The sequence below is a fragment of the Silene latifolia genome, chromosome 3, assembly GCF_048544455.1.
Source record: "Silene latifolia isolate original U9 population chromosome 3, ASM4854445v1, whole genome shotgun sequence".
In the NCBI taxonomy this organism is placed as follows: Eukaryota; Viridiplantae; Streptophyta; class Magnoliopsida; order Caryophyllales; family Caryophyllaceae; genus Silene; species Silene latifolia.
The window spans coordinates 144,995,296-145,016,842 of record NC_133528.1 but is presented as its reverse complement, the minus strand read 5'-3'; the positions used below and the strand labels follow the sequence as shown (position 1 = coordinate 145,016,842).

The 21,547-nt window shown below is 41.6% G+C and overlaps 1 protein-coding gene across 1 annotated transcript in view; it reads right to left on the bottom strand.

Annotated features, from left to right (window-relative positions):
• The window catches only part of LOC141649878 (uncharacterized), a 65,824-nt gene extending 44,693 nt beyond the window's left edge, over nucleotides 1-21,131 (bottom strand). Inside the window, exon 1 of the mRNA XM_074458550.1 lies at nucleotides 20,952-21,131. Within this exon, the coding sequence (XP_074314651.1) occupies nucleotides 20,952-21,131 (180 nt within the window). The remainder of the gene's footprint in view (nucleotides 1-20,951) is intronic.
• Nucleotides 21,132-21,547: the final 416 nt, after the last annotated feature.

Genomic DNA, 21,547 nt, shown 5'->3' with positions numbered 1-21,547 from the left:
TGTGTGAGACTTAGAAATTCCGATTTTGCCAACTCCGATAACCTTTCCCTTTTTTTTTGTCCCCGAACGTCACTTATCCTCCGTTGAAGGGTTTGAGTGAAAGAAATAGATTCTTATCTCCGGTCATGTGTCTTGAACATCCACTGTCAAGATACCATTGATTGTTTTCTTTCACCTCTTCCTGCATAAAGGATTAGATACAGTTTTTAGGTACCCAAGCTAAGTTGGGTCCCTTATGATTAGTTACTCTAAATACTAAATCCTTTCGAACCCAAACACGTCTAATGACCGTTTTTCTAACTTTAGGTTTGTTTGGCTTAGGAGGAGTTCTAGGGTTAGGGTTTTCTCTAGGTTTTGGTATTTCTCTAGGTCGAGGAATTTCTCTAGGTCGTTCTTGATTATTTCCCTTGTTAATTGGTTTACTGGGTTGAGATCTACAAGGGTTTTGTGAAGTGCTAGGTTTCTTAGAGTAGTCAAAGGCCATGTCATAGAACCAACGAAATTTATTGTTCCTTTCTTCGTTAGGTTCGTTAGTGGGGGTTTCCTTATCCTTGACAACTGTGTCAACAATTTTGGTATGTTCAGCATTTTTTCGTAAATCATGAGCCTTTTTGACACAGTTGATTTGGATATGACCCTATGACCATAGTAATTGCAAATCAAATATTCAGGAAGATCAGCATACTTCCTTTTTCTAAAATCAAAATCCAAAGGTATTGATTTGCATTTAGAGTGATCTCTACGGCTGTAGCACTCATGTCCTAACCCCATCTTCATGTTATTATCAGATGTTCGGTTAGGAAGTTTAGGACTTTTGTGCTACCTTCCCACTTGTCATGGACCTTTCTAGCGTGTAGAAGTAGGTCTTTTAGGGTTTTAATTTCCTCTTGACATTTCGTGTGATCTATATCATTGTCCTTTTTAAAGTTGTCACGAAAGTCTTGGAATCGTTTGTTAAGAATAAACACAACATCGGTGTGGTGTTTCTTAACATTGATCATATCGGTCTTGGATTCTTTCAATTTTTTTGAAAGAGAATATATCTCTTTCTTTTGATCTAAGATTACTTCTTCATTAGATGTGACCTTAGTTTCCAAAAGTTCTTTGACTTTTCTAAGTTCTAAAGTTATAGCTTCATTAGCTATAACTTTGGCTTGAAGGTGCATGATGTTAAGCTTTAGGTCGGAAGTTATAGCTTCATTAGCTATAACTTTGGACTTTAATTCCTTCTTTTCAGCCATAGTAGAATCTAATGTTGTAGCTTTCTCAGCTATAACTTTAGATTTCAACTTCTTAGCTTTAGTCTTGAGAGTATGATTCTCTTCTGCGATTTCGAGAATCTGTTCCTTTAGATCTTTCAATTCCAAATCCTGTTCGTGACACTTATCAAGAGATTGTTCAAAGAATTCAATTAAAGCACTTTTAGACAGTTTCCTAACACGTTTTTTAAGCTCAAGGTAACTTACCTCTTCATCGTCGTCTTCGTCTGATTCTCCAAGAAAGCAATAGTTTGAGTGAGAATTTGTGCTTTCATCGTCGCTGTCGGAGATTAGGTCAAGACTAACACTGCTGAGACAAAGGTTTGCTACTTCGTCGTCTTCAGATTCCTAGTCATCTTCTGAGTCAAGGTCTCCCCAACACGAAGCCATCATAAATTGCTTGAATTCTCTCTTTGTCTTCTCACGTTTCGTCTTGTCTTTTATCTTCTCCCATGTTGGACAATCTTTGATCATATGACCAGATTCTCCACACTTGAAGCAACCTCTATTTGCGAAAGACGACTTTGAATCATTAACCTTTTTGTTGAATGACTTGTTGTTATTGTTGTTATAGGATGATTTTGTTTGTTTATTTCGAAAAATATTATTTTTAAAACGTCGTGCAAACAAGACAGTTTCATCCTCTAGGTCAGAGTCCTCTTCTTCGCTCTTTAAGGCCAAACTCTTATTGCGACTTGGTTCAGCGTCGTCTTTGTTAAGAGTAATTTCATGGGCCATGAGAGCACCAATGAGTTCTTGATAGGAAAGGGTTTCAAGATCTCGTGATTCCTCCATTGCAGTGACCTTAGCACGCCACTTCTTAGTCAGGCTCCTAAGAACCTTTCTAGCAATGTCCTCAGTACAGAATTTCTTACCTAGGTTCTTCAGTTCATTTATGATGCTTGAAAACCTTGCAGACATGCTATCTAAGGACTCATTGGGCTCCATGATGAATAGCTCATATTTTTGCATAAGCAAATCAATTCGGTGCTTCCTAACAATGGAAGTACCTTCATAAGCTAATTCGAGCCCGTCCCATATCTCCTTGGCCGTGGAACATGAGGAGAACCGATCAAACTCAGTGGAAGTCATTCCGTTTTGCAGAAGACTTATTGCTTTGGAGTTCTTTTCGGCTTTCTTGTAGTCGGCCTCGATATAGTCCTCTTCTTTATTTTCATAGGTAGTGCCTTCCTCGGATGCCACAAGCATTTTGTGTGGTCCGTTTTGAATAATCCTCCAGCACTCCCAATCGTGTCCTTTCACATAGTGAGTCATCATGTTTTTTCCACAATCCATAATTCTTCCCATCAAAGACGGGACACTTGAGATATTTGGAATCCATTTATCACGTGATAGGCAGCGGAATATAAAACGATAAGATAAATGAAAACAAGATAGATCAGCCTCTTTGCGGTTAGGCAATCAAGAGCACGAGGCTCTCATACCAATTGAAGAGTCTATTGATCCAAAATACTCAAGAGGGGGGGCGGTGAATTGAGGATTTAAAACTTTTTAAAGCTTTTTCGATTGTGCGTATGTAATTGATTATTTAAAGTTTATTGGTTAAACTTTAACTAATCAACTAATGATGATAAGCGAAATAAACAAAAGAACGAAACAAAAAGAGACACACGGATTTTTGAAGTGGTTCAGTTTCACAAGTCGAAACCTACGTCCACTATTCTCGATTAATAAATTTAGTACCTTTCTACGGATTACAAATTTACTAACCCAACTCGTACAACTAACTCTAGTTGTAACTCAATGAGTACCGTTAAATACTCGAGTGACTAACTTACGCTAATAAGAAAGCACTAATGATTCTAACAAAGGTTCACGTTAATGAACAAGTTAAGAAATCAACTAAGCACTATTATCTTATAACGATAAATGAAGAACAAGTATGCGAGTTTTATGACACACGACCTTTCGAAATAACAAAACGGTTTTTCTCTTAAAACATACGGTTTTGCTTTGTAAATATGAAAACAATTTTTATGCTTAAGGTCTCTATTTTAGATGTTGTAAATAGCAAAGTATTTATAGGCAAGGAAGAAGTAGGCTACACGGTTTTTGCACAAACCCTAATAGCCGAAATAATAAGATATAATTACAAATAATATCTTCTTATTATCTCTTTCCTAAAAGCCCTAAAAGATAATAAAGAATATTCTAAAAGATAGAATATAATATTTCCAAATATTATCTTTACATAAATTCTAAGATTATGATAAGATTTCCTAAAACAAATATATTAAGCAAGATATATAAGATATGTAAAGATATTATTATAGAATAAAATCTTTACCTAATATCTACTAGGCAACACGAGATATCACGGCCTATAAGCTCGTGAATCGTGCAAACCCTAATCTTGGCATATAATTAGAATTTAGGTTTCAAAGAGAGGCCATATAGAAACCCTAATTAGTAGTAAAGTCCAACTCATAAGTTGATCCATCATAACTACCAATTAACGTTTACAATAAAACCGGACTCCTCACTAAACCGGACTTTATTAAATAAATACTTTCATTAAAACGTTTAAAATAAACTTTAAACAATTATAAAACAATTTTTCGAAACATTTAAAAGTCGTGTATAAAACTCAGCATTTCAATGTTATAGTAGAAGAGCTATAACATTGAGATCTTTTACTAGTAATGTTATAGCTGCAAAGCTATAACTTTACTAATTAAAGAAACTCATTCTTGATTACCATTACGAGATAATCACCTATACTATTCTAATCTTCAAGGAGATCTTTGAGTATAGGCTACGTCATCATCCAAGCTTGATTAATCTTTAGACGATCTTCATCTTCACATAATACTTGAATGAATCTTGAATTGTTCTTCCACTATCTTGCAATACCTTGATCCTTAATTGAGGGCTTGATCATAATATAAACGCATCATACTTCCATCACAATTCCTTAATGCTTGCGATTAGTAAGTCCAATCTAAAAGACTAAACAAACAATTACGCGCAACGAGTATATAGAATATAAAGTACTCTTGACATCATCAAAACATAAACATATATCCTATATGGTTCAACAACGATGAGTATGCTTATTATGTTTTTCTTCTTCTTTTCGCAGTGTAGAATTCGTTTTATATTGATAATACTGCTTACAACAAATGGCTGGAAATAATGATATCCCTATGCCAAGTGCCACACTTGCACGCGAGTCCTGGCTCAAAACTTTCATGGACCACATGAATCAGTCCACACGACTGAAGAATGACGGGTCCAACTTTGCGGACTGGGAGGCATCATTATGGAATGCTGCCATTGCTGACGGTAAGCTCAAGTACTTGACTGAGCCAATACTGCTAAACCCAGGGCCCAATGCAAGAGCTAACGAGTCACTTGCTTATAGTGACTTCGTCATGGAAGCGGGTGCGATAAAGAACGTACTCATTTTTGCAATGGAAACCAATTTGCAAAGACGCTTCATTGCCCAAGGTGCAAACAAGATTTTCACCACGCTAACTAATGAGTTCTCAAAATCACCGAGAATCGTTACTTAATAAAAAGATATCTCAAACTGTTCTATCGTCATCCTATTTATAGAGGAGACGAGTTTATTAAACCTAATGCTGAAATAAAACAAAAAGCCCAAGCCCGTAAGAGAATCCACTCGATCGAGTGATTTAGAACCACTCGATCGAGCAAATCCTAGCTCAAACTACTCGATCGACTAAAAGTGTCACTCGATCGAGTAAACCATAATAAGCAACTATTCGATTGACCATATAAAGCACTCGATCGAACTAAAACTTGATCCAAAACCACTCGATCGACCTATAAAGTGTTCGATCGAGTATAAAATGACTTCAGCAGCTACTTGTTCGTTAGTTTCCAGCTTTGACTTGTCCTTTTAGCTCCCGAAACAGCTTCACGCATCCCGAGACAGCTATATTTCCACTCCAAATTCACTCTTCCTCCAAATGCATGCAAAACGGACGATAAAACGCTTGATTTCACTACTTTCTGGTCCATTCCTGCAAATAGAGCAAAACACACCAAAGTAGCATATTCGGGGCATTTCGTAGCATAAACTACGATAATAGCATAGAAATACGTGCATAAAAAGGCCAAAAAGGACTATATAAAATGCACGTATCAAATCTCCCCAAACCAAACCTTTACTCATCCTCGAGTAAACTAAATGCAAACTAATGGAACGGAAAAGATAACTCAGAGCTAGCTTCAAATGCCCACTTAAACCAATTTAATGCAAGCAAACTAACACTTATAGCAAACAGTCAAATGCAAATGAGTTGTAAGATGTTTATAATAAAGCTGAACCGTCGACCTTGCAAGACCTTTAATAATGGACTCTCACGGGTCACTCTTCTCTCATGAAGCAAAGGGTGAACGTATATATGTAAGAGAGAAAGAAAAATAGTCGCTCACCTAGACTACGACCCACATAGACATGCATGCAACTAATATGATAGACAATTCTAGCTACCGTACACACATTCCAACCAAACAAGGTCCTGTCACACAGCACGGAGGGCTTACAAAAATATGGTAAAGTGAGGCAATGGGTAAGAAAAGGCAAAACATTTATGGGAATGTGGAGGTATAGGTGATCAAGCTAGTACCTAAACAGAACCATGTGACAACATCTGATTCCAACTCAATTATAGAATAATGCACATATGCCCTTCATTTGGCACAAAACTCACCAAACTGAACTGAAAATACTCCTCAAATGAATGTAAATAAAGCATAGGAGCGAAACCGTCAACAATACAAACTCTTTTTTCGAAATCTTGTTTTTTTTTATTTCTTTTTTTTTCGGTTTCTTCTTTTCTTTTCATTTTTTTCTTTTTCACGTTTTTTTTTTCATCAACCTCCTTTTCTTCATAAATTACCAACTCCGAATCAACAGAATGCGAGCCAAAATTGGCACAATGAAATATATACCGCAAAACATACACTAAACTAGCTTGACAAGGCAGGCTAAATTTGGGATGTAGTTAAGGGTCAGCAGGCAAATTTGGCTAATATGGAGTTAAATGGGTAAAAATGAAAGAAAGGGAAATTGTAAGCACCTCCCTGCATGTGACACCAACCACTAACCCGAATGTATGCAGGCAAAAAGCAATTGAATTTCATATACATGCAAATTAATGATACATGATATGCAAGGAGTAACTACTCACAATCCTATATGAAACTGGTCACAAATGACACCAGTTTATAAGGCTCTAATTCCTTAGAAATTATAAGAAGGTTGCCAAAATTTCAGGTCAAGTCTATTCGTTCATCTAAATTTAAACATTAACTCGTAGACATGCAAAAGACAAAACTAAAAGAATATATAGTTCAATGCAAGGCTTAAGCAAAAAGACAAATGCAGTGCAATTTCATCATTGAAATCGACCGTTCCGACTCAACCTATATGCTAAAATAAACATGAAATTTTTGAAATTTTATCAATTTTTTTAATTTTTATGAGATTTTCAAATTTTATAAAAATAACAGACAATGCATACATAAATTAAACATGATAACAGAAATGCAATAAAAACAATATGCAGACACAGATATGGATGCATAACCTCCCCAAACCAAACTGTACAATGCCCTCATTGTACCAAAACATGGAAAGGAAATGCAAACTAAAAGAGGAGAGAGAGTAAATACGGAAAGCTTACAAGATACGTGAATAAGGGACCTCCCCAAACCAACCAGCAACGTGGGAGGTCGCTAAATAGCTCAAATATCATCACAAGAAGCTAATCCAAGTCAAGGGCGTCCAAAAGCACTCGATCGGGAAGAATAGTGGTCGATCGAGTTGTTCTCTCCTTGCAGGCACTCGATCGAGTAGATTAAGAGTGCTCGATCGAGTAAAACAGCAGAAAAAGCTCTCGATCGAGTACAAAAAGTACTCGATCGAGTGATCCTTAGTAGTTCCTGCAAAGACGCAATAAAATCAGCCGGCAAAACTAACAAAACAAGCATAACTGAATAGTCTATGGTACGAAGACCATTTATTACAACTAAAACTGAAATAAAATGCAAAACAATTAAAGATAAATATCCGGGTTGCCTCCCGGGTAGTTCTAGTTTCAGACAGGTCCCAGCTCGACCTTCTTTTTCTTCGAGCCTCTCTTAATTAGCTTGGATAAAACAGCTCAAAGCGCGCAGCAACCGATCAAACAGCTGCGCATGTGCTACACAAAAATGTAAGTAGCACCACAGTGGAATAAAAATATAGGAAATAAAAATGTTCAACTATTTAAGTCTAACAAATTTCCTATGAGAGATCCTAAATTTATCCACATAATAAAGGAGCGCCGGAGCAATTGACGATAAATTAGGGCCCCGTTTCAGATTACCAATTTCAAGATGACAAGTACGGTGAAAGACAGTTAAATTAATTAACCATCTGGGAGAGGGTATATTATTGAAATACGAAGCATGAGTAAAATGAGGCATTGTACTGTTCAAACAAACAATAAAAGAATTATCGTTTACTACCTCGGGTTGGTTGCTCTCAACGATGGAATCATAGATAAAGAAATTTATTACCTCTTCCGTGCTAGGAGCAATTACTGACTCAACTGCTTCCTCGTCACCCTCCTCAGTGGATTTCACCCCGTAAATCGCAGCCTCAAGTGCATCCAACTCGGCTTTGAATAGGGGAGATTCACCGTATCCATTATCATCTAAATCGTCATCTAAAACAAACCCATATGACGAATCAATGCTCTCGCTGGCCAGACTACTCGATCGAGTAGAATTGTCATTCGATCGAGAACTTTCTTCCTGATTTTCACTCGATCGAGTGCTTTGAACTACTCGATCGAACGGTTTTTCTGGAAATTCACTCGATCGACTAATATAAGTCACTCGATCGAGTGATTCTTCCTGTACAGTGCTGAAATCCTCGTGTAAGGCATTGAAATATGATAGAACTTCGTAATCCGAGTCATAAAAATCATCCTCAGCATTGGGCAACACGGTTTCTTCACGGGAAAAACCGCTCTCGGCAAAGTATACCTCTTCGGTTGCCTACTATCCGACTCACCGCTAATCGAGCAATTTGGACTCCGACTCAATGAGTTGAGCTTCCATACATCTATCACACTCTTGCCTTTTGGATGCAAGTGTCTCCAACAAAGATTTCAGCTCCGCAATCTCTTCTTTCCATATATCAGGAGGATCTTGTTGTTGCGGTGGCCAGACAAACGGAGGCTCTTGATAGCCTCGCTGATAGGGTAGATGCGGCGACACTGTAACACTACGTATTTTCTTTGGTGACTACTCGACCGAGTAGAGCCTACTCGGCCGAGTAGTGCTGCTGTTGTGAGTTGTTTTGGTTCTGCCGATGAATACTCGGCCGAGTATAGTGAATACTCGACCGAGTAGAGGATACTCGACCGAGTATAACTTTACTCGACCGAGTATTCGGTCTGGCAAGTATTATTTTAACTGTTTGATTAGGGAGTGTTTAAAATTATTTTATATCGCGCGTCAGTTTTCAAAACATCATTTCAACTTCATCATTTCTACATTAACCCTAATCTCTCCCTAATCACTCCCTAATCATCCCATAGCCTTGTTGTTTGTGAAACCTTTGGAGTCCTTGCGCACAAATCCTCATTCTACTGTTGGTAAGTTTTATTCTACGTTATTTGTATTCATTGGGGTTACTGTATAATTACGGAATTTGGGATTATGGGGGTTGTGCAATGTGTAATTGTGTAATGTGATTATGTTATAGGAGAAGACTTCGTAAAGGAGCCTTTCTAAGTGTGCAAGTTCTTTTCCACTGTTGATTTCTAAGGTAGGGTTTCCTACTCAGTTTACTGTTCTTGTAAGACATGTTTGTTGTGATTATTGTTATCTGTTGATCATCGGAGTGTGGAGATTGTTGTGACAATGTTGGTGTGAGAGTGTTGAGATGGCTGTGATATCATGTGATTAATTGTGGTGGAGTCACTTGCGGGAGTGGCTTCGCACCCTAGTTCGCCCTCTGTGGAACCCGCCACGGGAGGGGATGTGCACATTAAGGGACAGGGATTGTTGTCGCTCGTTGAGGAGCTGGACTAGGTGGGATCGGCTGCGGTCACCCACTGGCGGTGAGGATTACCTGTTGCGATGGGTAATCTGGCAGGGCTACACACTTCAGTGTGTAGTCGGTTACTGTGTGAGAATGGAGGATTGGGAATTGGCGATGATCAGTGGATTTCTCTGTTTGTTTGTCTTAATGTTTGAGTAATACTGACCCCGTGTTGTTTGTGGAATCTGCGGTGATCCATGCGGGGATGGTGAGCAGGCTTGATAGGTATTGCTAATGTGAGCTTGGGGACTGTCTTGGGAGTACCGTCATCATCAGTCATAGCATCACCGTCTGAGTCTTAGATTGGATTTCTTTTATAGTTAAACTTTGGAGTTGTATTTTGTAAACTAGTATTTGGATTTGGGATGTTGTAAACTTTATCCTTTACAGTACTTTAATAAATGTGCTCAGTTCAGACGCTTTTGGTATGTACTAACCTCGGGCAACCGAGATGGTAACACACTTTCATGGTAGACTGGTCCTGGTAAGGCACCTTGGTATGAGGGGGTGTTACAAAGTGGTATCAGAGCCGAAGATTCCGGCACCTAAACAAATGATTTAATGAACCTATGGAGTCTAAATAAAATGAACCCGGGGAGAGTTGTTTGGAGCTACCGCAAAGACTCGGGAGACGTCCCGGAGTCGCAAATTGGCCCTCACTAACTCGAGCCGGTAACATGGGGAAGTTTGATGAGAGTTAGGTTTTGTATGCATATGTATGTGAAGATGCATGTTGGTAATAGCGATAGTTGAAGGTGTGTGTTGAGAGTTGTAAATGTGGTGATAGAAAAATGGAGGATGTGACGGGTGTGTGAATGTTTGTCTTGTTGGAGTTAGCGTATGCATGATTTGTATGCTTATATGATTATAACGTGGCATTAAAGTTCATGATTTTTGAATCGTATGCTGATGTGATTTTAACGTGGCATTAAAGTCCTTGATGTTATGTGTTCGTTGCGGGAATAGTGAGCATGATAGAGAACTTTATACTGTATACCCGTCTATTCTGTGACTCGGCCGAGCAGGGCAGGTACTCGACCGAGTAGGGAGCACTCGGCCGAGTATTGTTTGGCAGTGATTACCAGTAGCTACTGTATGTGACAGCTCGACCGAGTAATAGGTATACTCGACCGAGTAGTGGCTACTCGGCCGAGTGTTGTTTTACTCGACCGAGTGTTGTTTTTGAGTTTTTGAAGTTTGCTTCTGGAGTCGAAATACTCGACCGAGTATCTAGGATACTCGACCGAGTAGTCGTTACTCGACCGAGTATGTTTATATACTCGGCCGAGTGTTCTTTTGGCGGAGGTTACTACGTTTTGAGTTGTAGGCGTTTGTGTTTACGTTTCCGTGTTTCTTGTCAGTTCAGATGACTCTTGATGAGGTTGCTCGTATGATTGAGCAACAAGAGGCTCTCCTTGAAGCTCTCAAAAATGTGGGAAAGGGGAACGAGAAGTCGATGGATGCAACTCAGCTCAGCATCATTATTGCTCGCTTCAACCCTCCCACATATGACGGGGTAGGTGAACCAAAGCTACTCGAGAAGTGGCACCGTGAGATTAAAGCTCTTATGGAAATGGTTAATTGCCCCGAGGACATGATTGTTGAGCAGGTAGTGTACTACCTAAGAGGTGAGGCTGCCGTTTGGTGGCAAAATGTCAAGGAAGATGCTAGAGCTTATTACCAGGCGGAAGGAGCTATTCCTTGGTCTGGGTTGAAGAGTGCTATGAGAGAGCAGTTTGTGCCGGAGCATATCCGACACAAGATGAGATCCGACTTTGATTCCTTCACCATAACCGAGGAGATGACGGTCACTGACTACTATCATCGGTTTTTGGAGCTATCTCATTATGTTGAAGACATGCAGCTAGGACAGAGAGGTTTGGCTCTCCGTTTTGAGAGGGGTTTATCTGCTAAGATAGTGAGTCGTATGCCAACTGGGGTTGCTACTGACCTCAAAGAAGTGTACCTGAGAGCGGGTCAAGCTGAGAGAATGGTAGATCTCTCAAGAGAGATCGATGAGAGGACTAACTTTTTGAAAAGAGGAAGGCTGATGGTGGAAACAACAGCCAGTCGGCCAACAAGAAAGGGAACTTTAGTCATGCTAAAGCTTTTTCTGGGGGAGCTGGTTTTTCGGGAGGATCTCGTGGCTGGGGAAAGAATGGGGGTCGGAGTGTGAGTGACAACTCTAATCTTACATGCTTCAACTGTGGTAGGATAGGCCACAAAAGACGGGAATGCACGAGCTACAAGCCCGGCAATGGTTCAGGAGCTCGGTCAGGGAATTTTTCTCAGGGGCCGACTCAGAGTTTTGCTAGTAACCGACCGGGAGGTTCATGGGGCAACAGAGGTGGACAAGGTAACCAGGGTGGTTACAACCGCGGTGGTGGTGGATCTTATCAGCGCCAGAACAATAGCATCACTCAGGATTCGGCAGCCAAGCCAAGTACCTCCAATGCTTCAGTTCAGGGTGGAGGACAGAAAAACAGTGGAAAGCTCTTCATGATGGACAAGCAGGAAGCACAGGATGATGCTCATGTAGTTACCGGTACCTTTCTTGTTCATAATGTACCGTCCTTTGTTTTGTTTGATTCCGGGGCTACACATTCTTTTGTGTCTAAGAGTCATGCTGTGACTATGGGTTTGGGGAAGTTTGAGGTTGTAAAAGATGATGTATTCATACCTTCAGGGGAGTCTGTGTCGTGTCTCAAGCTGTATAAGGGGGTATCCATGGTAGTTGGAGGGGTAGATTTACCAGTAGATCTGTTAGAGTTTCCTATGGATGGGTTCGAGGTGATTGTCGGGATGGATTGGCTGGGTAAGTATGATGCCAGGATAGATTGTCGGCAAAAGAGGGTGTCCTTAAAGGGTCCCAAGGGTGTTAGGGTGTCCTATAGAGGGTTTGTGGTAAAGCCTAAGTGTAGGTTCATAGCTGTGATGACTTTAAAGTCATGTTTGAGGAAGAAGTGTCCCTTGATTCTTTGTCATGTGAGAGATCACCGAGTAGAGCCACCGACAGCTTCTGAGATATCTGTGGTGAGAGAGTTCGAAGATGTTTTTTCTGAAGAGATACCGAGTTTACCTCTCAAGAGGGATGTTGATTTCAGCGTGGAGCTTAAGCCGGGAACGGGTCCTATATCTAAAGCACCATACCGTATGGCACCTAAAGAGTTGGCAGAGTTGAAAAAGCAGATACATGAGTTGCTAGGCAAGGGTTACATCAGGCCTAGTGTGTCACCATGGGGAGCTCCAGTTCTTTTTGTAAAGAAGAAAGATGGGAGTATGCGACTGTGCATTGATTATAGAGAGCTCAATCGTGTCACAGTGAAGAACAAGTACCCGTTGCCGAGGATTGATGACTTGTTTGATCAGCTAAGTGGAGCAGGTGTGTTTTCCAAGATTGATCTGAGGTCGGGATACCACCACCGAGGATAGCGAGATGAGGATATTCCTAAGACAATGTTCCGATCTCGATATGGTCATTACGAGTACGTGGTGATGCCTTTTGGGTTGACCAATGCGCCAGCAGCTTTTATGGATTTGATGAATCGGATCTTTACACCGTTTTTGGATAGGTTTGTGGTTGTTTTCATCGACGATATCTTAGTCTATTCTAAGACTAAGGAAGAGCATGAGGAGCACTTGAGGATAGTTCTGCAGACTTTGAGAGATAATCAGCTTTATGCCAAGCTATCCAAGTGTGAGTTCTGGTTAGAGGAAGTGGCTTTTCTGGGCCATGTTATATCTAAGAAGGGGGTATCTGTGGATCCTAGTAAGATTGAGGCCGTTACCAAGTGGGAATCGCCGAAGAATGTTGCTGAGATTCGGAGTTTCTTAGGCCTTGCTGGCTACTACAGGAGATTTGTGAAAGATTTCTCTACCATAGCGCGGCCTATGACATCCTTGATGAGGAAGGAAGTCAGATTTGTTTGGGATGAGAGTTGTGAGACGGCGTTTCAGACCTTAAAGGAACGCTTGACCACAGCTCCTATCCTAGCCTTGCCAGAGGGTTGTGAGAACTTTGAGGTATATACAGACGCTTCAAAGAATGGTCTTGGTTGTGTTTTGATGCAGGGAGGGAAAGTCATAGCCTATGGTTCGAGGCAGCTGAAGCAATATGAGGAGAACTACCCTACTCATGATCTGGAGCTGGGTGCAGTTGTGTTCGCTCTTAAGATTTGGAGACACTCACTTTATGGAGCAACTTTTAAGGTGTTCTCTAATCATAAGAGTCTAAAGTACATCTACACTCAGAAGGAGCTTAACATGCGACAGAGACGGTGGATGGAGCTGATTGGGGATTATGATATGGAGATCATCTATCACGAGGGTAAGGCTAATGTTGTTGCAGATGCACTGAGTAGGAAGAGCGTTCATTCGCTATGTACAGCTATGTCCTTGCTGAAGTTGAGGGATGAGAAGTCTAGTTTGGGGATCTTTATGATTCGAGAGGGGGATACCATCGGGGATTTGACGATCGAGCCAGAGTTGTATGCGAACATCAAGAGTAAGCAGGAGCTTGATCCTAAGATTCAGGAGTGGAAGTCAAGGGTAGAGAGTGGAACGGTTCCCAGGTTTTCTATCCATCTAGATGGGAGTGTCCGTTTTGATGGGAGATGGTGTGTTCCTGAGGATGCAGAGTTGCGGAGAGTGATCTTGACGGAGGCTCATTGCACTCCCTATTCAGTTCACCCAGGTGGTGACAAGCTTTATAAAGACCTTAAGAAGACTTTTTGGTGGCCAAACATGAAGAGAGATGTAGCTGAGTTTGTAGCCAGATGTTTGACATGTCAAAAGGTCAAGGGTGAACAAAGGAGACCACAAGGTAAGATCCAGTCTTTGGATGTACCGGAGTGGAAGTGGGAGTCGATCTCCATGGACTTCATTGTGGGGTTACCCAAGTCACAACAAGGTAACAACATGATTTGGGTGATTGTTGATCGGTTAACCAAGTCAGCCCATTTCGTTCCCATGAAAGATACTTGGTCTAAGAGGCAGCTGGCATTGGGTTACAGGAGGCATGTGGTTCGGTTACATGGTATACCTAAAGATATCGTTTCTGATCGTGATGCGAGGTTCATATCCAAGTTTTGGCAAGAGCTGCAAGAGTTGATGGGTACGACTTTAAAGATGAGTACAGCCTTTCATCCGGCAACCGATGGTCAGACAGAGCGGACCATCAAGACCTTAGAAGACATGCTGAGGGCATGTGTTATGGACTTTGGGGGCAGTTGGGAAGACAGACTTGATCTGATCGAGTTTTCATACAATAACAGTTATCATATAAGCATTGGGATGGCACCTTTTGAAGCTTTGTATGGCCGGAAATGCCGAAGTCCAGTTTGTTGGGATGATAGTTCTGAGACGGTGGTTTTAGGGCCACAGCTGGTTCAAGATATGGTTGAGCAGATCAAGTCAATTCGGCAAAAGATGAGAGCAGCTCAAGATCGTCAGAAGAGCTACGCTGACTTGCACCGCAAGGACATTGAGTTTATGGTAGGTGACAAGGTTCTTTTAAAAGTGTCACCTATGCGAGGTGTTATGAGGTTTGGGAAAAAGGGTAAGCTAAGCCAAAAGTTTATAGGTCCTTATGAGATTTTTGACCGTGTTGGCGAGGTGGCCTACAGGTTAGCTTTACCACCAGCTTTGGATAGAGTGCACAATGTCTTTCATGTATCCCAACTTCGGAAGTATGTGAGCAACCCATCGCATATCCTTGAAGTGGAGAACATCGAGCTTGATGAGTCCTTGTCCTACGCCGAGATTCCTAAGGAGATTCTTGATCGCAAGGTTCTTAAGACCCGGAATGGTGAGACGGTCTTACTCAAGGTCCTTTGGTCTAATCATAATGTGGAGGAAGCCACATGGGAACCCGAGGAAGCTATGTGAGAACGTTTTCCTAACCTTTTTTATCAGGTATGTTTGGTTACGGGGACGTAACCGTTGTCTTTTTAGGGGGGTAGGAGATGGTCGCGGTCGTGTTTTGTTTTGTTTGTTGTTTTGCTTTGAGTCGGGGTAATGATTTTGTGGTGACTTGTATAGTTCCTTGGTGTTGATATATGTGGTTAGTATAGTCTTGTGGCGTAGTGTAGTGCTTTGTTTTATAGTAGAGTGTGAACTTCGGGACGAAGTTCTTTTTAAGGGGGGAAGATTGTAACACTACGGATTTTCTTTGGTGACTACTCGACCGAGTAGAGCTTACTCGGCCGAGTAGTGCTGCTGTTGTGAGTTGTTTTGGTTCTGCCGATGAATACTCGGCCGAGTATAGTGAATACTCGACCGAGTAGAGGATACTCGACCGAGTATAACTTTACTCGACCGAGTATTCGGTCTGGCGAGTATTATTTTGACGGTTTGATTAGAGAGTGTTTAAAATTATTTTATATCGCGCGTCAGTTTTCAAAACATCATTTCAACTTCATCATTTCTACATTAACCCTAATCTCTCCCTAATCTCTCCCTAATCATCCCATAGCCTTGTTGTTTGTGAAACCTTTGGAGTCCTTGCGCACAAATCCTCATTCTACTGTTGGTAAGTTTTATTCTACGTTATTTGTATTCGTTGGGGTTACTGTATAATTACGGAATTTGGGATTATGGGGGTTGTGCAATGTGTAATTGTGTAATGTGATTATGTTATAGGAGAAGACTTCGTAGAGGAGCCTTTCTGAGTGTGCAAGTTCTTTTCCACTGTTGATTTCTAAGGTAGGGTTTCCTACTCAGTTTACTGTTCTTGTAAGACATGTTTGTTGTGATTATTGTTATCTGTTGATCATCGGAGTGTGGAGATTATTGTGACGATGTTGGTGTGAGAGTGTTGAGATGGCTGTGATATCATGTGATTGATTGTGGTGGAGTCACTTGCGGGAGTGGCTTCGCACCCTAGTTCGCCCTCCGTGGAACCCGCCACGGGAGGGGATGTGCACATTAAGGGACAGGGATTGTTGTCGCTCGTTGAGGAGCTGGACTAGGTGGGATCGGTTGCGGTCACCCACTGGCGGCGAGGATTACCTGTTGCGATAGGTAATCTGACAGGGCTACACACTTCAGTGTGTAGTCGGTTACTGTGTGAGAATGGAGGATTGGGAATTGGCGATGATCAGTGGATTTCTCTGTTTGTTTGTCTTAATGTTTGAATAATGATGACCCCGTGTTGTTTGTGGAATCTGCGGTGATCCATGCGGGGATGGTGAGTAGGATTGACAGGTATTGCAGTGTGAGCTTGGGGACTGTCTTGGGAGTACCGTCATCATCAGTCATAGCATCACCGTCTGAGTCTTAGATTGGATTTCTTTTATAGTTAAACTTTGGAGTTGTATTTTGTAAACTAGTATTTGGATTTGGGATGTTGTAAACTTTATCCTTTACAGTACTTTAATAAATGTGCTCAGTTCAGACGCTTTTGGTATGTACTAACCTCGGGCAGCCGAGATGGTAACACACTTTCATGGTAGGGTGGTCCTGGTAAGGCACCTTGGTATGAGGGGGTGTTACAGACACAACTACAGAGGAATGGCTAGCTCGTCCCCAAAGCCTGAACTCGCAAACCGCGTCATTTTCTGCCATGCAAAAGGCTGCATTGTGCTCGGCAGCACCACATCTCCCGCAGTAAGTCACCTGCTGCGCCATATAATGGGACATAGGTGACGGGTCAAAGGTACTCAAGCCTTCCCTTTGACGATCTTTCACCTAGAACTGTCTAGGTAGGACCTGTAGGGCCTATCAAAACAGCACTAAGGAAAAAGATTAGAACGGCCTCAAGGGAAAAATCCCCTGAGGCTAAAACAGACAGAATTAAACAAATAAATAAATAGTTGCCTCCCCGGCAACGGCGCCAAAATTTGATACGGTCGTTTCTATACCAAAAACAAATACCTAATTACTACTAACAGAAGTCAGCGGTAAGTAGGGTCGATCTCCACAGGGAGGCGGTCACTATTCACTTGTCTACTTCGGTCTGTCTAATGTCACAATTGGGGGTTTTGAAATATTTTAACTAAACTAATAAGATTAAGGCAAGAGGGATAAAGACAAGAGAAATTAATAAGAGAAAGAGGACTAGGATTTCGGGTCATCAATGAATGTCAGTCAATCGCAGTTAAGGTCACATATCAGTCGATGTGTCGGTCTAAGGGGCAACGAATATCTCCTTTCGGTCTCAATTCGCCCTAAAATGCTATTAGTTTAACTTTTGCCCTCACTAAAGCATCCTATTGTTCATTGCAGGTCTCACCCCTTCCAACCTTTCGGTCCAGGTCAAGGCTTACCAAAATGAAAAGGCTAATTGCTTCGAATCAACTAGCAGGATACAGTTATAGCAGCGATTAACAACAAAGGCTAAAACAACAACGACAAATCTATAAACCTAATCAGCAATTAACATCAGTCCATCGAATCACCTAATCCTAGCAAGAGAAATTAGCTAGACATGAATAAAAGAGCAAGAACAAAAGGGAGAGATAAAGAGGAAATAGCCATTAAATAAGAGTAAAGGGAAAGAATAAATTACAGAAATAATGATCCGGAAATAAGAGAAGAAAGAAACAGGGAAAAACAGCGTCCGATAGTGTATGGTAAAATCCAAGAGGAGAAGCCCCAAGTATTTGGTGATAAAAAGATATCTCAAACTGTTCTATCGTCATCCTATTTATAGAGGAGACGAGTTTATTAAACCTAATGCTGAAATAAAACAAAAAGCCCAAGCCCGTAAGAGAATCCACTCGATCGAGTGATTTAAAACCACTCGATCGAGCAAATCCTAGCTCAAACTACTCGATCGACTAAAAGTGTCACTCGATCGAGTAAACCATAATAAGCAACTATTCGATCGACCATATAAAGCACTCGATCGAACTAAAACTTGATCCAAAACCACTCGATCGACCTATAAAGTGTTCGATCGAGTAGAAAATGACTTCAGCAGCTACTTGTTCGTTAGTTTCCAGCTTTGACTTGTCCTTTTAGCTCCCGAAATAGCTTCACGCATCCCGAGACAGCTATATTTCCGCTCCAAATTCACTCTTCCTCCAAATGCATGCAAAACGGACGATAAAACGCTTGATTTCACTACTTTCTGGTCTATTCCTGCAAATAGAGCAAAACACACCAAAGTAGCATATTCGGGGCATTTCGTAGCATAAACTACGATAATAGCATAGAAATACGTGCATAAAAAGGCCAAAAAGAACTATATAAAATGCACGTATCAGGTGACACTTTCAAAAGGACCTTGTCACCTACTGCGAACTCTATGTCTCTGCGATACAAGTCGGCATAACTCTTCTGACGATCTTGAGCTGTTTTCATCTTTTGACGAATTAACCGAACCTGCTCAACCATATTCTGTACCAGTTGTGGTCCTAAAACCACTGCCTCTAAACTGTCGTCCCAACAAACTGGACTTCGGCACTTCCGACCATACAAAGCTTCGAAAGGTGCCATCCCGATACTAGTATGGTAGCTGCTGTTGTACGAAAACTCGGTCAGATCAAGCCTGTCCTCCCAGCTTCCCTCAAACTCCATGGTACATGCTCTCAAAATGTCCTCCAGGGTCTTGATAGTCCTCTCAGTCTGACCATCTGTTGCAGGATCAAAAGCGGTGCTCATCTTCAAGGTAGTACCCATCAAATCCTGCAGTTCTTGCCAAAACTTGGATATAAACCTCGCATCACGATCAGACACTATATCCTTAGGTATACCATGTAACCGAACCACATGTCTCCTATAACCCAAGGCCAACTGCATCTTGGACCAGGTATCCTTCATAGGAACAAAATGAGCTGACTTTGTTAACCGATCAATAATCACCCATATCATATTATTACCTTGCTGTGACCTAGGTAACCGCACAACAAAGTCCATAGAGATCGACTCCCACTTCCACCCAGGTACCTCCAAGGATTGAATCTTACCTTGTGGTCTCCGTTGCTCACCCTTGACCCTTTGACAGGTCAAACACCTAGCCACGAACTCAGCTACATCCCTCTTCATGTTTAGCCACTAGAAAGTCTTCTTAAGGTCTTTATACAGCTTATCACCACCTGGGTGAACCGAATAAGGAGTGCAATGAGCCTCTGTCAGGATCACTCTCCTCAAATCTGCATCATCAGGAACACACCATCTCCCATCAAAACGAACACTCTCGTCTGTATGGATAGAAAACCTGGAAACTGTGCCACTCTCCACTCTAGACTTCCACTCTTGGATCTTAGGATCAAGCTCTTGCTTACTCTTGATGTTCTTATACAAATCCGGCTCGATCGTCAAATCCCCGATGGCATCCCCTTTCCTTATCATAAAGATCCCCATATTGGATATCTCATCCCTCATCTTCAGCAAAGACATAGCTGTACATAGCGAATGAACGCTCTTCCTACTCAGAGCATCTGCAACGACATTAGCCTTACCCTCGTGATAAATGATCTCCATGTCGTAGTCCCCAATCAGCTCCATCCATCGTCTCTGTCGCATATTAAGCTCCTTATGAGTGTAGATATACTTCAGACTCTTATGATCTGAAAACACCTTAAAGGTTGCCCCGTAAAGGTAGTGCCTCCAAATATTAAGAGCAAAAACAACTGCACCCAGTTCTAGATCATGAGTAGGGTAGTTCTCCTTATATGGCTTCAGCTGCCTCGAAGCATAAGCTATAACTTTCCCTTCCCGCATCAAAACACAACCTAGACCATTCTTTGAAGCATCGGTATATACTTCAAAGTTCTCACATCCCTCTGGCAAAGCTAGAATAGGAGTTGTGGTCAAACGCTCCTTTAAGGTCTGGAACGCCGTCTCACAACTCTCATCCCAAACAAATCTAGTCTCTTTCCTTATCAAAGCAGTCATAGGTCGTGCTATAGTGGAAAAGTCTTTCACGAACCTCCTGTAGTAGCCAGCAAGGCCCAAGAAACTTCGAACCTCAGCAAGACTCTTTGGTGATTCCTATTTGGTCACAGCCTCAATCTTGCTTGGATCTACGGATACTCCCTTCTTAGATATCACATGACCCAGAAAAGCCACTTCCTCTAACCAGAACTCGCACTTAGATAGTTTGGCATAAAGCTGGTTCTCTCTCAGAGTCTGCAAAACTATCCTTAGGTGCTCCTCATGTTCTTCCTTAGTCTTAGAGTAGACTAAGATGTCATCAATGAAGACAACCACGAACTTATCCAAAAACGGACTGAAGATCCGATTCATCAGATCCATAAAAGCTGCTGGTGCATTGGTCAAACCAAAAGGCATTATCACATACTCATAGTGGCCATAACGGGGCCGGAAAGTTGTCTTTGGGATATCCTCATCAGCTATCCTCAATTGGTGATAACCTGACATCAAATCGATCTTAGAGAACACTCCTGCTCCACTCAACTGATCAAACAAGTCATCAATCCTAGGCAAAGGATACTTGTTTTTCACTGTGACACGGTTAAGCTCCCTGTAGTCGATACATAGCCTCATGCTCCCATCTTTCTTCTTCACAAACAAAATTGGAGCTCCCCACGACGACACACTTGGCCGGATATACCCCTTGTCTAATAGCTCATGTAACTGTTTCTTCAACTCAGCTAGTTTCTTAGGTGCCATACGATAGGGTGCTTTAGATATAGGACCTGTTCCCGGTTGAAGTCAACATCTCTCTTTGGTGGCAACTCAGGTATCTCTTCAGGAAAAACATCATCAAACTCTCCCACCACAGGTATATCAGCAGCTGTCTGCGGCTCTACTCGGCGATCTCTCACTTGACAAAGAATCAAGGGACACTCCTTCCTCAAGCATGACTTTAAGGTCATAACCGCTATGAACTTACACTTAGGTCTCACAACAAACCCCTTATAAGACACCCTTATACCCTTGGGACCCTTTAAAGACACTTTCTTTTACCGACAATCTATCTTAGCATCATACTTACCCAATCAATCCATCCCGACAATTACCCCAAACCCATCCATAGGAAACTCTAGCAGGTCTACCGGAAAATCTACCCCTCCAACCAACATAGACACTCCTTTGTACAACTTAACACATGACACTGACTCCCAAGAAGGTATAAACACATCATCCTTTACCAGCTCAAACTCCCCCAAGCCCATAGACATAGCATGTCTCCTAGACACAAAAGAGTGTGTTGTCCCTGAGTCAAACAGAACTAAAGACGGTATATTATGAACAAGAAAGGTACCGCTAACTACATGTGCATCATTATGCG